The 20,496-nt window shown below is 37.6% G+C and overlaps 1 protein-coding gene across 19 annotated transcripts in view; it reads right to left on the reverse strand.

The window, feature by feature from the left end:
• Positions 1-20,496, reverse strand: part of SETDB2 (SET domain bifurcated histone lysine methyltransferase 2) — an 85,070-nt gene that overhangs the window by 45,421 nt on the left and 19,153 nt on the right. For 18 of the 19 annotated variants that reach the window (XR_010837139.1, XR_010837140.1, XR_010837142.1 and 15 more), the window contains 5 exons: positions 9,471-10,034; positions 4,485-4,601; positions 3,565-3,734; positions 1,817-2,036; positions 1,160-1,259 (listed from right to left, as the gene is read on the reverse strand). Coding sequence is in view for 9 of the 19 variants with exons in the window: in XM_067016317.1 (XP_066872418.1) it covers positions 1,160-1,259; positions 1,817-2,036; positions 3,565-3,734; positions 4,485-4,601; positions 9,471-10,034 (1,171 nt within the window). In the remaining 10 variants the exon portion in view is untranslated. The remainder of the gene's footprint in view (positions 1-1,159; positions 1,260-1,816; positions 2,037-3,564; positions 3,735-4,484; positions 4,602-9,470; positions 10,035-20,496) is intronic. The other variant, XM_067016316.1, reaches the window with a different exon arrangement.

Raw genomic sequence — 20,496 nt, forward strand, 5'->3', positions numbered from 1 at the left:
GTCAAGACACTCTTTAGGCATTATAAGTTCAAAATAAAATTCAAATACACCTGTCTGTATCCCTCAATTCTGATGCCAGGTTATAAATTTGGCTTCAACTATAAGATGTGAAAAGATTAAAAACACTCTCTGGCTAGTTACTTCAAAGAAAAGGTTAAAGGAATTGCCTATCTCCATGAGTTGCAGACACTGCGGTCACTTTAAATGGTAATGATAACTTTCAAAAAGGGGTATATGCTGAGCACAATGCTTGATACTCAACTAAGTGCTCCACACATGTTGACCATTATTATTATTATTTATGTACTTCAATGGTCAACATGTGTGGAGCAGTTAGTTGGGTGTCAAGCACTGTGCTACACAAAGTTTCTGATGTTTACTTCATTTAATCCTCTTAATTCTGAGACAGATACTATTATTCTCATTCTACAGATAAAGAAAAGTAGACAGAGAGATGTCAAGCAGCTAGTAAGCTGCAGTGCTGGAGGGCAAACCCAAGTCTATGTGATCCCCCAGCTCAATCTTTTCATAATCATGTGGTACTGAGGAGGTTCCTTACTGTATGTTACTGGGCAGAGGGCAAATATTTGCACACCACCTAGGGCAGAGTTTTCATTTTTCATCAACAAGCCTTACCGTGAACTACCATTATGTCTGCCTGTTCTTTTTCCTGCATCATTCTGTTTCAAAGTTACAGTCTCTGACTATTCTCAGTACAGACTGAAAAGTGTACCTTCAGAGGCTATCATGTAAAATGTTGCTTTCTTGATGATTCTTTCGTTAGGCTGCTTCTCTTCTTTCTCCTACATTTCACAGTCATCTCTCCTTAACTTAAATTACTACATCCTTTTTTTCTTATTATGTAATACTATCAACTCTTGAACACTTTAGCTTCTACAAATTCTGAGACTGGATACTCTCAGTCTCAGTAGAATACACTGTCAGATCATGACTAACATTCTCCTTATATATCTAAGTTGGGAACATGCCAACCACCATGGAGGATACTAAGTAAATAAACATAGTCCTAACACTTTAACAGAACCACATTACAAAATAATAAAAGAAATCATACACATTATTAAGTAACACAAACAATTTGAACTAAGTAACAGTTAATGTTCTCAGAAGGGCACCATCTACATTTTGCAGTTTTTACCATCTTTTTCCCATTGTGTTGAATACTGGCCATCTTGGTTTTAGGACTTCTAATGACTGAATGATACTGAATTCTTGAAATATTGTTACATTTCATTTCTCTGAAAAGGAAAAAAAAAGTTATTCTGTATATCACTAAAAATGCTCTTTATTGTGCCCTGAAATATAGATAGCTTCACTGTTACATAAATATCCATTAGAAATTAATCTAAGTTATAACATCTATGCCTACCCCTCACTAGAAGAAAAAGGTATAATCATATTTTAAAGTCAATCATTTTTGAAGTATATTAAAAAACTGAAGAAAACCTAAAGAAAAGCTTTGCAAATAAAATGGTGATAGAAAATAAAAAGAACTGCAAAAGTTATGACATCCATAAAGAACCTGATTAAGTCAAAGTCAAAGTTTTTAAAGGTAAAACTCCACAAATGGAAACTGAGGAAATAAAGTATGTTGGCTAGATTTTTAAATCTAAGTGCCCTAGATTTCTCACAGTGTTAAACTTACAACTGTAAAGCAAGTTGACATACAGGAGATATATGATATATAGGAGTGGAGGTGGAAAGTAAGAAAGAAAGAGGAAAGAGAAAGAACTACTCTTGATCAATAGTACACAGTATAGATCAATCTTGATTGGGTTCATAAGATCTCACTCACATAATAGGCTCTTTGGGATTATTATGGAGCTTAGGTGGACACTCCTCAGTCACAGCACTTCTAGGATATGTCTCCAATTCTAATGGGATAACTTCAACCTCACAATCTGTGACTTCTATTTTCCTCTTTTTTGAAAACATATTTTTCATAATATTCTCTTCTTTTCCATTTTCATCAACAGCATCAGGTTCCTCAGTGTTACATCTGCTTAGTAATCTTCCTAAAAGAAAAAAGTAAAATAGCTTAACACAACAAAAAATAACACAATTACTAGCAACAAAAGGGGATCTCTTCTGCTCCATTACTAAAGAACCCTGTAAGGTATACCTTATTTTTGGAATGCAAACAAACACTAACTCATCCTAGAAAGCTATTGTAAGAAATAATATATAAAAGACCAAGAAGAGATTTCACACCTTCCAGTACATGAAAAAATATAGGGCATCTAAAAGAAGTATTTGTCTGTTGTGGTATAACATGAAAGAGAAGAGATTTAGCTACAATAATATAAAACAAAAATACAGATCAGAAAGCATTCTAGAAAATCAGAGAGGTGAACTCTAGTCTTAAAATTTCAGCTTTTGTGTCCAGTTATAAATGATTTATCATTTAAAACCTTTACTCTTTTTATAAAGTGACCTATTTAAATCTGTGGCAATATGTGCCTATTCTCATATTAAGCCCTAGCGTAATTAAAATCTTCATCTGAAGCTTATGCATTTTCTTTCAAGGAACTCAAAATTATAGTTAACAAGTCAAAATTAGCAACTAGATCAGAGAGATAACTTAGGTGCATTTTCTAGCAATGCAGATAAAGCCAATGAATGATACTTTCTGGATATGATTTGGCATTTTATGGGCAGCTGACTTTCATCAAAGAGTTATTTTGAGAAATATGAGAGACGAATTGTCTAGGCAAGTTGTGTAGTATGTGTGTCTGTAAGTGGAATGTGGCAGGGATCCAGGTGTGACTATTCTGAGCTCTGATCATTCTTGCCCTCACTGAAGTGAACCTGGACACTCGGATGAGGAGGGCTGCTCTAGTCCCTGCTGCCTAGCACATTTCCTTTAGATTGCCTTGAGAGTGGTGTTTCTCCAACCTTTCTCATTTCATGGTATGCACAGAAAGTGAGGATTTTTGCCTGACACTCTGGGGTAAAAGGAAGAGACAACTAGAGACCAACGTGTCTGGCCTGTGGGATATGGCCTGAAAGAATCAGTAATTGCACAACTGTAACACACTGGTTGGAAAGTTTCGCTCAGAACATGGGCAACTCTCTCGAGTCCCTGAAATGGAGTGAACTGCTTTGCCTGAATCATCACCTGAAGGTATTTATTACAACGTTAACCTATTAAATTCTAATAGCTCAAGACACTGAGTAACACAGTCTTTGATTAATAATCTTTACCTTAGCAAATCAGTCATTTAGATTTCCTATTTAAATAGGAAGCTTTCTTACCTTACCCCAAAGCATCTGCAGCCACAGAGACCAAAAAATGTGCCTCACACAATAACCTATGTTTTATCCCTTAGCCTTTCTTTTCTGGAACACCTGATACCTCGTCCTAAGGCATTTCATCCCTTCAGTGCTCAATTTCCCAGTCACTTGTCTTCCTCTGATGCTCCTCCTATATATTGTTGCTCTTGTCCTTGCTATAAAAGATCTCAGTGGCCCCGACTAGTAAAATGGAGATTCAGAGATGTAGATCTTACTATAGAGTAATGTGAAAGTAAACCTTTGCTTTACCTGAATAAATGCACACAAACGTCCCTCTGTCAATGTCATCTAGGCAGCGTACTCCCCATCCCTTCTTCTCAGTTTTGAATACTTGTAGCCTCACTTGAGGTCCATGTTGGACAACTCGGTTTTGACACATTCGTCGATTACATTTGCACAACAGGCTGCATTCATAAATGCTGTCAATAAAATATACAAGAGAAAAATCAATCAGACATCTTAAATTAAAAGCAAAAGCACTTTATATTGCTACCTCACTAATAATTACCAAGGGAGACAGACTAAGTGTGAAGGCTCCTAGAGCTAGACTGCCTGGTTCCCATCATAGCTCCAGCATTTACTAGCTGTGTGACCTTGAATTTAGCCTCTCTGTACTTCAATTTTCCATTTTTTAAATGGGGATTATATGATACTACCTACTTCGTGGGGTTGTTTCGTGAAGATTAAATGAGTTGGTATCTACAAAGTGCTTGAGATAATGCCTGGCACATAGTAAAGGTTAGCTCTTTAAAAATGTCTAGCAATGTCTACGAAGGAAATGTCTAGGAAGGGAAAGTCTAGGAAGAAAATTTTCTGTTTATTTTTATTAATAACAACCACGAGAAACTGAAAATTCCCAATTCTCAGACAAGTTTTGCACAGTATATATCTTAATGGGGAAACGTCTACCCAAAGTAAGCTAACCCTAGCAGGGAAAGAGTCAGACTCAAAGCAGATGAGCATAAGATACAGTCTGCATGTTACATGTGTGCTCTCTGACTTCCATTTCCAAGAACAATATACAGGTTTGTTTTTTTAATTCCTTAATTTAGATTTTTGGTACAAGAAATTAAGATTTAACAACATTTATAAAGACTACAGGCCACAATGATAAAGTACCCTTCTTCAGAGATATAAACACCCTGCAATGGATACTCAAGGTATCTTACCCAGTAGGTATCTGTCTCTGTAGTCTTTTATATTTATATCCAGTGGTTATTTTACTACTTGACAAGAGGCAAGTCTTGGCATTCCTTGCTGTCAGTTGAAGACATGCACATTTTGTTCTAAAAGGCAATGGATGGAGAAGTCAGAATAAAAAAGCACCAAGTTAAGAGACTGTCTTGACAAAAGTGTAAAGGATGTAATTCTATTTAGAATAGTTGTTTGGTTCATGGACTGTTAGACTTCTTCTCTAAGTAAAAAAGACCTCTTTGAAAGACAACATCTACCAAAAGTTTATAAATAATTATAAACTGCCCTGTACTTCTATTTGCTCATGAAATAAATACTTAACTTTATGAGTTTTCTCTAACTTTTCAAAACGAATTCCTTTCATTTCCTATTCTGCAAAACCTTCTTTGTAAAAATTCTCCTATGTCTGCTCTCTTACAATGGATAAACTTATATGTGTCAAACTCAAAAGGGCATATATAGTTTTGCATATGTCTTGTATTATCTCTCCCTCCAATGACATGAAAATAAATTGGGGAGACTGATGCTGGGTATCTGGCTACTACAATCTTTTTTCAGAACAATGCTAAGCAGTAAACACGCAACCATAAAAATATTTTCCCTCTAACTATTTAGATAACTATCTAACATAACAGGGACTTATAACTCGATAGGGAGTAAGGAACCTGGTTATCTCAGCTATAAACTAGGTATGTAACCACTGGTAAGCTGGTTAAAATCTCTGAATCCTGTCTCCTATGTTGAATTGTAAGTGACTTTAAGGTCTTTTCCTCTATGATTTGCTTCTGCATTTTTCCGTATATACACAATACATGTCAGAGTGGTAACTACTGTTTGCAACAGAAAAAAACAAGCAATAAGTTCACTAATTTGGATTCTACTTACAGATGTAGAAATCTACTGTTGCTTTTTTTAGTATGACTTTGTTTGAAAAGTTTAAAAGGTACAGAAAAACACAAACAATAATACAATAAACACTCATATTTTGACCATATAGTATTAGCTGTCATCATTTTGTCTAGTCCTTTTAGTTGACCCTTGAACAATATGAGTTTGAACTGCATGGGTCAACTTATACATGGATTTTTTTCCAGAGTAAATACCATAGTACTACACGATTCATGGTTGGTTGAATGCTCGGATATGGAACTACAGATGTGGAACCACTTATATGGAGGGCCAACTGTGTTATATATTTTCTACGGCATGGAGGGTCAGCAGCTCTAACCCCTGCATTGTTCAAGGGCCAACCGTAATTTAAAACATATATACTGTATATATGATCTTCCTTAAAAAAAAAAGCATTACAGACAAAACTAAACTCTCAAGAGGTTTGGTGAGGCATCCTTTATACTTTTTACATACATATTTATCTACAAACAATATATTGTATTTTTTAAAAAAGTACTATAGTTATTATCCTACAACTTTTTTCATTCAATATAATGTTTTTGAGACCCATCTGTGTTATATACAAATCTAGTTATTTCCTTTTAACTTTTCCATAGTATTTAGATTACAATTAAGTTGCTTGGTATACAATTAAGTTGCTTCTAGTTTTCAATACACCAAAAATGCTACAACATCCTTATTCTTTCTTTTTTTTTTTAAAGCTTTTTTTTAAGATATTGGGGGTAGGAGTTTATTAATTAATTAATTTATTTTTGCTGTGTTGGGTCTTCGTTTCTGTGCGAGGGCTTTCTCTAGTTGTGGCAGGCGGGGTCCACTCTTCATCGCGGTGCGCGGGCCTCTCACTATCGCGGCCTCTCTTGTTGCGGAGCACAGGCTCCAGACACGCAGGCTCAGTAGTTGTGGCTCACGGGCCCAGTTGCTCCGCGGCATGTGGGATCCTCCCAGACCAGGGCTCGAACCGTGTCCCCTGCATCGGCAGGCGGACTCTCAACCACTGCGCCACCAGGGAAGCCCAACATCCTTATTCTTATGCACATGTGTAAGCATCTCTAGGGTATAGTAGCTTTCAAATATTTTTGACTATGACTCACAGTAAGAAATATATTTTCTTCACGATCCTACAGAGGCATGCATACTTATATATGTGTATGCGTACAAGCAGAAATAACAGTGGCATGAAAGTACCTTATCATGTGTGACGCACATGGGTACCTTCTGTATGATTTAATTTTTAAAATGCTAGTTACAAGTGATTTTACATCCGACTAAACCTGTAGCTTGAAAAATAATGCTCTAGATAGACTTAAAAGTAGTATTGCTAGAAAGCAGTTATGTACGTCTTCAACTGCTGTGTTATTGTGTGAGGACCCTCCTCCCTCCCCACAAATGACCATCTGGGTTGGTACAGAATTCTAGTTTTACCTTTATTTTCCGTCAGCATTTTAAGCTAATATGCCTCCTTTTTGTCTTCTATTCTTTCTGATGAAAAGTGTGTTGTCAATCTATTTTCCTCTTTTCTATCTGATAGTGTGAGATTTACTCTTTGCCCTAGATACTTTTTAAGTTGCATCATGATATATTTAGATATAGTTATCTTATTTTCCATTTCTAGTATACAGTAGGCTTTTTCACTCTGAAGACTCCTCTTTCTTCAATTCTGGAAAATTCTCAGCTATTATCTCTGAATAATGCTCTTTTCTTCTCAGATGTACGTTAGAATTTTTCACTTATCCTCCATATTTTTTAACCCGTAAATTTATTTCCCCCATCTCTTTATCTCTTTGCATTCTGAAGGAATCTCTTTAGTTTTGCCTTGCGATTCACTAATTCTTTCTCCAGCTCTACCAATGCTTACCATTTAGTCCATCTATTTAGTTTTTATTTCAATGACCATATATTTTATTTCCCATATTTCCAAATGGTTCTTTTACACATAGAGTATACTTAAAAAAATAATCTCCTTTTCTTGTTTCATGGATGCTAGTATTTTATCTCTTTGGACATTTTTTTTTTTTTTTTTTTTGCTGCACGCGGGCGTCTCACTGTTGTGGCCTCTCCCCGTTGCGGAGCACTGGCTCCAGACGTGCAGGCTCAGCGGCCATGGTTCACCGGCCCAGCTGCTCAGCGGCACGTGGGATCTTCCCGGACCGGGGCACGAACCCGCATCCCCTGTATCGGCAGGCGGACTCTCAACCACTGTGCCACCAGGGAAGCCCCTCTTTGGACATTTTAAACATACCTATTTTAAAGTCTCTTTCAGTCAGACTCTACATTTACCTCCGATTCTTCAGGTGTGAATGCTGCCATTTGTTGGGACTTATGCTGCCTTCATGGTCCTAAATGTCTCTGTGTGCTTTGACTGTTTGAAATCATACTTTTCGTGGAGTTTACTCCTGGGTGCTCCTCGACACTGGCTGCTTTCCTCATTGCTCTGGCTCTGACCTATGGGTTTCACAGCTCTAAACCCAGTTGTTATTAATACAATTCCAGGCCCTGTGAGTTATTAGCCTGCTTCTCAGCCTTGTGCAGGTCCCTGTTTCTGTCCCCCACAGAGCTCAGTGCCCACTCTCTGCCACGCATAGGACATGTTTAATTCCCAATCCTGTCAGGATTAGAATCCCTGGCGACAGTGCACATGTCCAATTCCAGATCCCAGTGGGCTTCAGCTTTTGCTTATTTTGTGACTTCCCTTGTAATTTCTGACCAATAGATGAAAATATATATGCTGGTGGTGCATGTTACATGGGGGTTACTTTCTACAGTCTAAGGCAAAAATTACATACAGTCAAAATTATTCTTTAAAAAACCCCGTTAAACTGACCATAAAGTACAGTAAACACTGTCCAACAGTTAGTTTTTTTCCTCCATCACTGAAAGAGATTGGGCTTGGCCAGATGTAGATGGGTTACGTTTAGAGGCAATGCTGAAGAAACAAACAACTTATATTTAAACAGAATAAAACTTGGCACAGTGAGAGGTTTCCTCTATGACAGACCTAAAGGAACTGAGCCAAATTGAGGTAACAGCAGATTGATATCTCATCTCACATTCCTTCTGAGAGGATGGTGAAAACTATCTATATAATTTAAATTATTTCCCTTTATCTCTCTCATGCTTTTTCTTTTTCCTAGTACAGACAGCTAAATTTGCATTAAATTAAATGTACATATAATGCAACTCCGCTCTACATATGCAAACCTACAAATACCAATAAATTATACACCCTGAAAAAAAATGGTTTTCAAAGTCTTAATATATTAGAACATGTTTTCATTTTTTTTAATGAAATGTCAATTTTATCATCAGGAGAGGCACCATTAACTTTCTAAAAATAGTAGCAAGGAAATGATTTGCAAAAGTAAAATACAACATATAACATAATGGTTAAGAGCATGGGTTCAAATCCTGGTTCTTAAATTTGTTGACCTTACACTTGGCTTCTCAACTCCCTCATTTGTAACACGGAAATAATATTACCTACCCCATGGGGTTTTGTGAGAACTAAACAAGAAAATATATGTAAAGCACTTGTCACAGTGTTTGGCACAGTTCCATGGCATTAGCTGTAATTGCTGCTATTAGGAGTATGGTACTAGATTAAAGGGAATACTTATCCTTGGAAGAAATAATTCCCAAATTACTAAAATAACTGGCAAAGAGTTTTCTTTCCTATTGTTTTTTTGTTTTTTTTTTTTTTTTTTGGGTTTTCTTTGGTCTTACGTGGGCCTCTCACTGTTGTGGCCTCTCCCGTTGCAGAGCACGGGCTCCGGATGCACAGGCTCAGTGGCCATGGCTCACAGGCCCAGCTGCTCTGCGGCATGTGGGATCTTCCCGGACCGGGGCACGAACCCGTGTCCCCTGCATCGGCAGGCGGACTCTCAACCACTGCGCCACCAGGGAAGCCCTCCTATTGTTAATGAGATGCATCTTTCTATTTTAGATTCTCAATGAACTGGTTTTAGATAGACAAACTGATACACAGCAGGACTTCTTGACAAGTACCCCTACATTCAGAAGATTTTTTTGAAATGCCATGTTTTTCTACTCACATGTCTATGCAGCCCTCAGAACAGTCACATGAATCAGTAAACATGTTGGAAAAGCGGTTTAAATAATATGCTCGTGGCCACATAGTCTTTCTGTACTTAAACTGTGGAAGCTTTCTATTGTCAATTTCATTACAGAAAGAAATGGGCACCGATTCCACTCCATTGCTAATATCCGTATCAGAAACAATTTCTTCTTGCTTTGGGTAATTCCGAGTCAACTGAACATAGGTATTGAAAGAAAAGTTATCTGTAAATAGAAAGTTACACTCTGTCTCAAGCAGGTAACGAAAAACTTCCTCCATGTTTCGTAGACTCCTTCCACAAGGGGTTTTATAACTCACGTGGAGTGCTGAAGAATGAGAGTTTGTCTTTGCATGTCGTCTTTGGAAGTGGCATTTGATTGGTAGCTGCAGAGGGTTTTCTCCCTTGAAGGTAAGTGGCATTTTCATCAGACAGGCACCAGAGCAGTCATGCTTTTGGTAAGATAAATTTGAAGATGATTCTTTTTCTCTAAAGTCTGCAACTTTATTTTCCAGAGGGGGAATTTCCTTATTTTCTGTAGATCTGTTTAAAATTAATTATTTATTAGTATCTCAAATGTATAGCACAATCCCCATTTTTAAAAAAAAAAAAACACTGCACACTAAGGTGGTATTTAACTCCTATTAGCTTCTTCTTAGACAACACTAAAATAAGCCAGACTCTGAAATCAACATCTTAGTATGTTCTGCAGCCACATAAAGTTACACCTGAAGGGGTTTTTTCTTCTGGACATCAAATATGTGGTGTTTTTTCCAGCACCACTTCTTCAATTGGGTGTCCAATAACTCAGTTCAATTCTGACACTATCAACCTGGAGTCAGCAACAGATTCCACAAGTTAAAGCGCTCAGTCCCATAAGACTGCCCCCATGCCAGATGCCAAATGCAGTTTCCAGGTCACCCACACTCTTGACAACCCCTTTCTCTCTGATAATGTGCTGGAAAGACTCAGAACTAAGGAAAGCACTTTAATTACTACTACCAGTTTATAATAAAAGATACTCAGGTACAGCCAAATGGAAGAGATGCATGGGGCAAGACAGGTAAGAAGGGGCATGGAGTTTCCATGTCCTCTCCAAATGCACCACCCTTCCAGCACCTCACACTGTCCACCAACCAGGAAGCTCCAGGAGCCCTGTTGTTTAAAGTTTTTTATGGAGGTTTAACTGCTTAAGCATGAATGATTAAATCATTGGCCACTGGTGATCATCTCCACCTGCAGCCCTTCTCCCCGCCCTGGAGTTTGGGAGGTAGGACTGAAAGTTTTAGGCTTCTAACCAAGGTTGTCTTTCTGGTGTCCAAACCCCATCCTGAAGTTAACTAGGAGCGCCTCACCAAGTCATCTCATTTGCACTCCAAAGACACTCCTACCACTCAGGAGATTCCAAAGGTTTTAGAAGCTGTGTGCTGGGGACCCAGACAAAGCAAGTATCTTTCCTATTATATCACAGTCTAATTTCAGAGTAGTACAGAAAGCTGCGATTACAGTGATAACTTTTTGCTACATCTACACCAATAGCACCTAGCAAATTTAGAGTTCATGTAGGACATGAGTTCAATAAGGACCTGAGGAAGGTTATGTCTTCAGACAAGCTTGGTTCAAGCAAAAAACAGTAAACGCTAGGTAAAAAAAATAATTCATTAAGAATCCTTTATGCTGTGTTTTTTTCTTTTTGCCTTCAACAACTGTACCAAGTGAACTGTCCCCATAATATGTAACCCATCTGGTCTCATACACATCTGAAAATGGTAAACTACAGGAGAAAATGAAGAGGTTATTGACTTCAAGAAAAAAAGGGCTTCCCTGGTGGCGCAGTGGTTGGGAGTCCGTCTGCCGATGCAGGGGGCGTGGGTTTGTGCCCGGGTCCGGGAGGATCCCACGTGCTGCGGAGCGGCTGGACCCGTGGGCCATGGCCGCTGGGCCTGTGCGTCCGGAGCCTGTGCTCCACGGCAGGAGAGGCCACGGCAGTGAGAGGCCCACGTACCACCAAAAAAAAAAAAAGAAAAAAAATCTGTGAAGATTCCATGTGTTCCAAACTCAGGTTTTAAACTTTCACACACAAAAAAAAACATGTTTTGTGTTACCTAATATTTTCAATTTATCTCTAGGTATCTGTTATTTATTATAAAAGTAATATAGGCATTTTAGAAAAATTTTTATACTCACTATATAAAGCAGCACTGTCCAACAGAACTTTCTGCATTGATGGAAATGTTCTATATCTGTGCTGTCCAATGGCATAGCCACTGGCCACATGTGGCTACTGAATACCTTTAAATGTGGCTACTGTGACCAAAGAACTGAATTTAAAATTTTCATTTTAATTAATTCAAATTTAAATAATCACACGTAGCTAGTTGGTACCATACTGAATGCACAGATATGAGGTGCCCCATCCTTTTTTCAGCTGTATAGTAATCCTCTGCATAAATTCCACAATTTATATAACTAGTCTTCTATTGTTTTCAATCTTTCGCTATTACAAATCATGATGTAATGAAAAACCTCGTATATAATAATTTCATACATGTGAAGATATCCCAGAAACCGGAATGTTGGGATAAATGGATTAGTAATTTTGTTAAGGTTGCCTAATTGCTCTCCATGGGGTCAGCCTCTCCAGCAATTTATGAGAGCGCCTGCTTTCAGAGGCTCTTGATGCTTCCGGATTTCTGATAATCTAGTAGGTGAAAGAATGTCCTATCATTTACAAATCTTTTAATGTTGGAAATATTTGTTTCCAATTTTTCTCTGTGTTGCTCCTTTGATGAATATCCTCATACATAAGTCCTTGACCAAATTTCTGATTACTACCTTAAGATACATTCCTTTAAGAGGAATTACTAGGTCAAGGGGAATATACATTAAGAATAACTTCTTATTAAAAAACTTTCAAACATACACTTAAGAGTATTCTTTTCTCATAAAGACTGATATACTGGACCCTCATGTACTTGTGAGAACTCCAGAACTCCCAGCACATAGTGACTCTGTCCAACCCTCTGCACTGAGTGATAACCAAACTCTAGCAAGGCTTCTAGCAGCATAAGGACATGCATGTCTCTAGGATAACCCCAGCCTCTCAACAAAATGCCTCCCTGAGAAAGCTCAAGGCTGTTTCTTCTAGCCAACACCTAAAGACAAGCCCCTGACCTTTTTTAGAACATTTACTAAGAAGGTCTTAAAATTATGAATCTTTCCTGGGTCTCTCTGAGATGTCTATGTACCTTCTACAACTCAGGAATATTTTTCTCAAAAACCTGAAAGCCATTCTTTTGAAAGGTAATCATCAGGAAGGACAGGGTCTCTGTCCTCCAGTCTCTGTGGGAGGACAGAATCCTCCCACTTTATGACTGCCAGCCAGCACACACAGCTGGCCTCACGGGCATTCACACTGATTAACCTTTAGTAAGTTTTCACTTGCGCCCTAGCTTGTACCCCCTTCCTTACTCCCACGTTGCCCTTTAAAACGCCAGTCACCTCAGCACAAATCGCGATGGAGCTCAGCTCTTACTCCTGTCAGTAATTAGTGAATAAAATCTGTTTTCGCCACTACAGCTAATGTCTGGCTTTATGTTTGACGCTTACCAGGTTTTAGTAATTGTCAGTATTTTGCCTATTTTATTTAATCTATTCTCCACCCCTCTTGCCCCGCCCTGAAACACTAGAGTATTTTAAAGCAAACACTTATCTGAAATAATTCAGTATGTATTTCTAACAAATAAGTCTTTTTAAAAATACATCTCAATGGCCCATCTTCACATTTCCCTGATTGTCTTAAAGTCTGTTTGAATCAGAATCAAACAAGCCCTACACTCTGTATTTGATTCAGGTGTCTTTTATGTCTCGAACCTTATGCAGTGCTCCTCCCTCATCATTAATGACATTTATTGGTTAAAGTTAAATACATTGTGTCACTTGTGCTACAGTAGTTCCCACATTCTGGAATTTGGCTGATGCCTTCCTTGGTGGTGTCATTTAACTCACCACCTTCCATTCCTGGCAAAGCAGTAGTCAGTTCTACAAGCCTGATTTGATTCAGGTTCAATTTTGGTGGGGGGTCGGGGGAGATAATTCATACGTGGTGCTATGAATTTTCTATTGCATCACAGAAGGGGAAAAACAATGTCTGATTGTTCACGTTTAGTGATGCTTAGATTTATAAGTGGGTTTGGGTGTTTCCATCCATTTTAAAGCTGCTCACTTTCACTTAACAGTTTTGGTATTCACTCGTGATCGTTGTCTACACCAGTGCTATGTTAAGGTGTGGTGGTGCCAGTTCCCAGTGGTTTCTTAACAATTCATGGTAAGTACAAAAATTGAAAGTGCAAAAGTTTAGAAACTTTTACAGCACTTGAACACTGCTGCAACACTTTACTGCATTTTACAAGAGCATCACTCCTCAATAAGTTAGAAGTTTAAAACAAAACACCTGTTCTGACCACAATTCATTTGAGACCACTGGGCTAAGGCCACTGTTTCTTTGGGGCAGGGTGGGGTGGGGGGTAGTAGTTGTAAAAATAACAATCTTCTAATTCTATCATTCCTACTGCATTTTTCAGCTAGAGTGCTTTCATAAAGAAATTTTACTCATCAATTCTTGGGTTATCCTGAAATACAGTTAGTAATAAGCAGGCAGATAAATGCTTGATTCTTTTTCTTTAATTACTAGTATTCAGAATGATGAGCTGTATCCTAGCAACTACCAAAGTGACAGATTTTTTTTTTTTGCTTTACAATGGTGTGTTAGTTTCTGCTGTATAACAAAGTGAATCAGCTATACATATACATATATCCCCATATCCCTTCCCTCTTGCCCTCCCTATCCCACCCCCGAGCTGATCTCCCTGTGCTATGCGGCTGCTTCCCACTAGCTATCTATTTTACATCTGGTAGTGTATATATGTCCATGCCACTCTCTCACTTCGTCCCAGCTTACCCTTCTCCCTCCCGTCTTCAGGTCCATTCTCTATGTCTGTGTCTTTATTCCTGTCCTGCCCCTAGGTTCTTCAGAACCTTTTTTTTTTTTTTTTAATTCCATATATACATGTTAGCATACGGTATTTTTTTTTTTTTTGATAGCTTTTTTGCTTTCTGTCACAAGACATCTCAGGTCTGGAACCAGCCATTTCTCTAAGGGACTATGGTTCCATTTAATGAGAACTGGCATTTAGAGACTACGATCATGGTACTAGGAGGTACACATATTTTAATCAATATAAAATGCAAAACTGCTTTCCAAAAAGGCTGGACCAATTTATACTCTCATAGCATGGATGAATGCTCATCTACCTGAATATTATTTTAAAATTTTTCATCAATTGGATAGGTGAAAAGTATTTTATTACCTCAATTTTTTCTCTAAATAATGAGTTTGAACATAATTTCATGTTTATTGATTTTTATTTTTCCTTTTGGCTAACTGTCTATTCATATGCTTTGTCCATTTTCCTATTGGGGGCTTGTGCATTCATTCATTCATTCATTCATTCATTCATTCATTCTTCCATCAACGATTTCTTGAGTGCCTGCTATGCGCCAGGTGCTACGGAAAAAAAGATGAGAGCTCTGTGATCTCAAGGAGCTTACATTCTAGGCAGTGAACTAAGTATTTATAATAAAGTATAAACAATATTATGAATAATGCCACGATACATAATGTTATAGAAAGATATCTAATATTTATTATTTTTCTGTTTTCTTTTAGGGTTCTAATTTTATAATTTATTTATCTATGGTTTGGGAGTCCAGTTTCATCTGGAATTTATTTTGATGTAACATGAAGATCTAACTTAAATTCTCCAAATAATATCCAATTGTTCCAGAGTCTTTTACTGAATACCTCCTTCTTTTTCACCTTCTGACTTTTGACTTACTAGCTTAATCATATCTCAAGTTCTTAGAAATACATAAAAATGTCCTCTTATTTTCTAGACTTATTCTGCCTTTTGATCGAACTGTTAATTCTTCTACCAATGTAACACTGTTTTCCATACTATGTGGAACATTTTGATATTTCTCAGGGCAAGTCCTTCCTCACTATTTTAAACATGTTCTAGGTGTTTTCTCATTTTTTTATCTTTTGAAATTAAATTTATAATGGCTTGACAAGTTAAAAAAAATCCAAGTGCTTGGATTTCATATGAAATTAAATCTATAAATTAATTTGGGAAGAATTACCATTTTTACAATATGCAGTTTTCCCATCCAGGCACAGGTTAGTTTATCCATTCATTAAAATCTTTGGAATTAATTTTCCTCAGGTATATACTTCTTGTAATTAGTCTCATTTATTTTACTTTCTGGTGTTGTGAATGGGGACTTAATTTCATATTTTCTAAAGGTATAGAGTTTCATATTTTTATTTTCTGTGACTATGTCACTAAACCCTCATTTTAGCTTAATTTTACACTTGCATCTTAGATTTTCTAGAAGGATAAGACTATCAAAAAAAAGACTATCTACAAATAATTTTACTTTGTACATTTCAATAATCATATTTTCTTTTACATTCTATTATACTGGCTAGAATATCCATAAAAATACTGAATAACAATTATGATAGCAGGCACTTCTGTCTTAATCTTTATTTAAAGGAAATGTCTCTAAGTTTCACCAGTATATAGGACGTGGATGCTGGTTTAAGAAACACATTCTCTCCCACATTAAGAAAGAATTCTTCAAAATGGTACAGATGAACTGGTTTGCAGGGCAGAAATAGACACACAGATGGTAGAAAACAAATGTATGGACACCAAGGGGGGAAACTGGGGGGGTGGGGGTGGGATGAATTGGGAGATTGGGATTGACTTATATACACTAATATGTATAAAACAGATAACTAGTAAGAACCTAATGTATAAAAAAATATAAAATTCAAAAGAAAAAAGAAAGAGTTCTTCTATTTCTAATGGTTCATATTACTTTTAAAAGTCTTTTGGCATCTTATCTTAAGATAAGCTTTTTTTCCTGTGGTTTACTTATGTAAAATAATATATTTCCTAATACTAAATCATTCTTGCTTGACTAGTATAAACTCTAAGTCATCTAATTCTTTTAATATTTCTCTGGATTAGAATTGCTAAAATTTTATTTAGAAGCTCCATATTCACAATAATGATATTTTAAACTTTTTAGGGCCATAAACCCTTTGACAATCCGATGAAAGCTATGAACTCTCTCTGTAAATACACTATAAACATAAAACTTTGCATACCATGCAGGGCCTCCATTGTCTCTAGTTTAAGGACTCATCTTTATTATAGTTAACTCTATATGTAGATGGTTTCCATGCCACTACCATTTCTTAAATACTATATCTTATACATTCTGACTCCTCTTTTGGTCAGCAAGAGGATTTTTGAGAAAGTTTTCCAGAAGGTTATGTATATAGATGTTTTCTGAGCTTTTGCAAAGGTGCTAGCCTGATTTTTGCTGTTTTGTTGGCTTTTTTTGTTTGTTTTGATGTTTATACTTCAAGATGGATATTAAAACTTTTTAAAAATCAATACTTATCTATTAGTAATTTTCATTTCTGTGGTACTTGGTAAAACCTTTTGCCTCCAGACTTGATATTTTCTTATACTCACAAGTTACCTTCTTTGACTATTGCTTCTGCTTCACTTATTCTAGCTTCTTGTGTTTTTGTTCATTTGTTCTAGTACAGAAAAAATAGGGCAGATTTTTCCGAAAGCAATGATTCTGCTGGGCAAGTTTACATTATTTTTCAATATATTGACAACATCTACATTTCATATTTATTTAAGTACCAAATTTTTTAATGGAAAATATATGTATTTTCATTTTCTAGTTGCTGGAACAATTCTGAATCCTAGTTTAGACATTTCCTGCACTGCAGTTGTGAGCAGTAGCACATTGGTCCTAACTCTGTCACCTTAGCTTGAAATTCTTAACATTTAGTAAAGAACATTATAACATATGGATGATCCTGAAAATATTTTACAGTGTTCACTAAAATTGTTGGTTTTCTGTTAATACCTTCTTTTTTGAGAACATTATTCACCATTCTCTTCTTTTTCTCATTCATTTGCCCTTTTCTTCTACATTTTGGGTAATCTTTCTTTTTTTAAAAAATAAATTTATTTATTTATGGCTGCATTGGTTCTTCATTGCTGCGCGGGCTTTCTCTCACCGCAGCGAGCGGGGGCTAGTCTTCGTTGCGGTGCACGTACTTCTCAGGCTCAGTAGCTGTGGCGCACAGGCTTAGTTGTTCCGTGGCATGTGGGAACTTCCCAGACCAGGGCTTGAACCCGGGTACCCTGCATTGGCAGGCGGATTCCTAACCACTGTGCCACCAGGGAAGTCCCCATTTGGGGTAATCTTAAAGATCCCAGACTATACCTTTAATTTCCTTAACTGACTTTCACAATGAATACTTTCTTAAAAGAAAGGCTGGGATAAAACTGATCACTGCACTACTATTTATAATAGTAAATATCTGGAACAATCTAATTATCCATCCTTAAAGGAATGGAATTAATAAAATGTATTCTCGGGCTTCCCTGGTGGTGCAGTGGTTGCGAGTCCGCCTGCCGATGCAGGGGACACGGGTTCGTGCCCCAGTCTGGGAAGATCCCACATGCCGTGGAGCAGCTGGGCCCGTGAGCCATGGCCGCTGAGCCTGCGCATCTGGAGCCTGTGCTCCTTAATGGAAGAGGCCACAACAGTGAGAGGCACGCGAAACGGGGGAAAAAAAAAAAGGATTCTCACATGATGGAAATCCAAACAAGGAGATGAAATAGATCTATAACACGGAAGATTAGATCAACATGATTAGATCTCAAAACTAATGCTGAGGGCTTCCCTGGTGGCGCAGTGGTTGGGAGTCCGCCTGCCGATGCAGGAGACACGGGTTCGTGCCCTGGTCCGGGAGGATCCCGCGTGCCGTGGAGCAGCTGGGCCCGTGAGCCATGGCTGCTGGGCCTGCGCGTCCGGAGCCTGTGCTCCGCAACGGGAGAGACCACAGCAGTGAGAGGCCCGCATACCGCAAAAAAAAAAAAAAAAAAAAAACTAATGCTGACTAGGGACTTCCCTGGAGGCACAGTGGTTAGGAATCCGCCTGCCAGTACAGGGGACATAGGTTCGAGCCCTGGCCTGGGAAGATACCACATGCCGCGGAGCAACTAAGCCCGTGCGCCACAACTACTGAGCCTGTGCTCTAGAGCCTGTGAGTCACAACTACTGAGCCCACGTGCTGCAACTACTGAAGCCTGCGTGCCTAGAGCCTGTGCTCTGCAACAAGAGAAGCCACCACAATCAGAAGCCCACGCACTGCAACTAGAGAATGCCCGCCCGCAGCACTGAAGACCCAGTGCAGCCAAAAAAATTAAAATAAATAAATTAAATTAAAAAAAAAAAAAAACTTTTGGGCTTCCCTGGTGGCGCAGTGGTTGAGAGTCCGCCTGTCAATGCAGGGGACACGGGTTTGTGCCCCGGTCCGGGAGGATCCCACATGCCGCGGAGCGGCTGGGCCCGTGAGCCATGGCCGCTGAGCCTGCGCATCCAGAGCCTGTGCTCCGCAACTTGAGAGGCCACAAGAGTGAGAGGCCCGCGTACCGCAAAAACAAAAAAACAACAAAAAAACAACTTTCAAAAAACCAATGCTGAGTAAAACAAGTAAGAAGGTACATATATGAATATTTATATAAAATTTAAAAACTATAATAGCACTATATATTATTTATGGCTATATAAATATTAAAAAATGAACTAGAAAAATAACTAATGATAGTGACTGCTCCTAGAGAAGCAGAGAGGGCAACGGAACTTTGTCATGGTGAGAAGTTAGGTATGGCTCAAAGAGATTATAGTGTTTTGTTTTCTTTTTAAAAAAGAGACTGGAAGCAAATACAATGGAAGGTTAATAGCTGTTAATTCTGGATGGTGTGAGTATGGGTTTCTGCCATATCCCTTTTTATGTTTTCAATCTTTAATTTCTCAAAAAGATAGCAAAAAATATTGGATGAGAATGCAGCTAAAAGATCAATGCAAATCCATTACTACCCATGGACTAAAATGCAGTAGCACCTAATATATTAAAAATGAGGGGGGAAAAAAAGCAGAAAAATCAAGGTAAGGTTATGTTTCCCCTTAAATAACTTAAGTCTGTTTTAGTATTTTTGAAACATGCTGGGGGTACATCCCATAGGAAGAAATATATTCTATAATGTACTTTTTGTTTTGTTCTTCCATTTAACTTCTATCTTCTTTAGCCTAGTCTACTATAATACGTTTCTGTCTTTATTTATTTATTTAGGTATCCAATATTTCCTTGTTTTTTAAAGCCTGTGCCTGGAATTACTTTTCCCCTATTATTAAGTGCCAAGTTCCTTTCTACCATTTTTTCATTATAATGTATTCTGAACTATGAGCAGTACTATTTACTTGTCTACCAAAGATATAGATCCCTTTGTTTGGTTTCACTCAGTAGTCACTGTAATAAATTCTCTTAGGCTCTCACAGCTTTGTTCTTTTTTTGATATAGGCTAATTTACTCTCAAGTGATTTATATAGCTACAGTGTTGTACAATTAGTAAACTGAATGTTTCATTTCCCTTTTCAGCTTGACTTAACCAACTAAATTATGTTCCAAACTGGGTTCTGTGGCATTCTTTTCTACAAATGTCATCATTTGATTTCCCCTATTTTGGGGGAAGGGTAATATGAAATACTAATTTGAAGATTCAAAAAGTTCTTCTCTGAATATGAAGGGATTAACTTAGGGTATATGCAAGAGAGAAAACTGTATATAAGCTATCATTAGTTCTTAAATAAAAACTAAAATTTTTACAGTAATTTACAGTTTACAATGTATTTTTACGTAATTTCCTCATGTGACACTTAGTAAGTACAGCTTTAAGTTAGTTATTACTGGAACAATAGACAATTAGAACTACTTACGACTAAAATGTAAGAGTAAACATGCTGGTAAAATCTGTAATTTGGAATTTCGGGTTTCAAGAAA

This window comes from Kogia breviceps, chromosome 16 (assembly GCF_026419965.1).
Source record: "Kogia breviceps isolate mKogBre1 chromosome 16, mKogBre1 haplotype 1, whole genome shotgun sequence".
Classification (NCBI taxonomy): Eukaryota; Metazoa; Chordata; class Mammalia; order Artiodactyla; family Physeteridae; genus Kogia; species Kogia breviceps.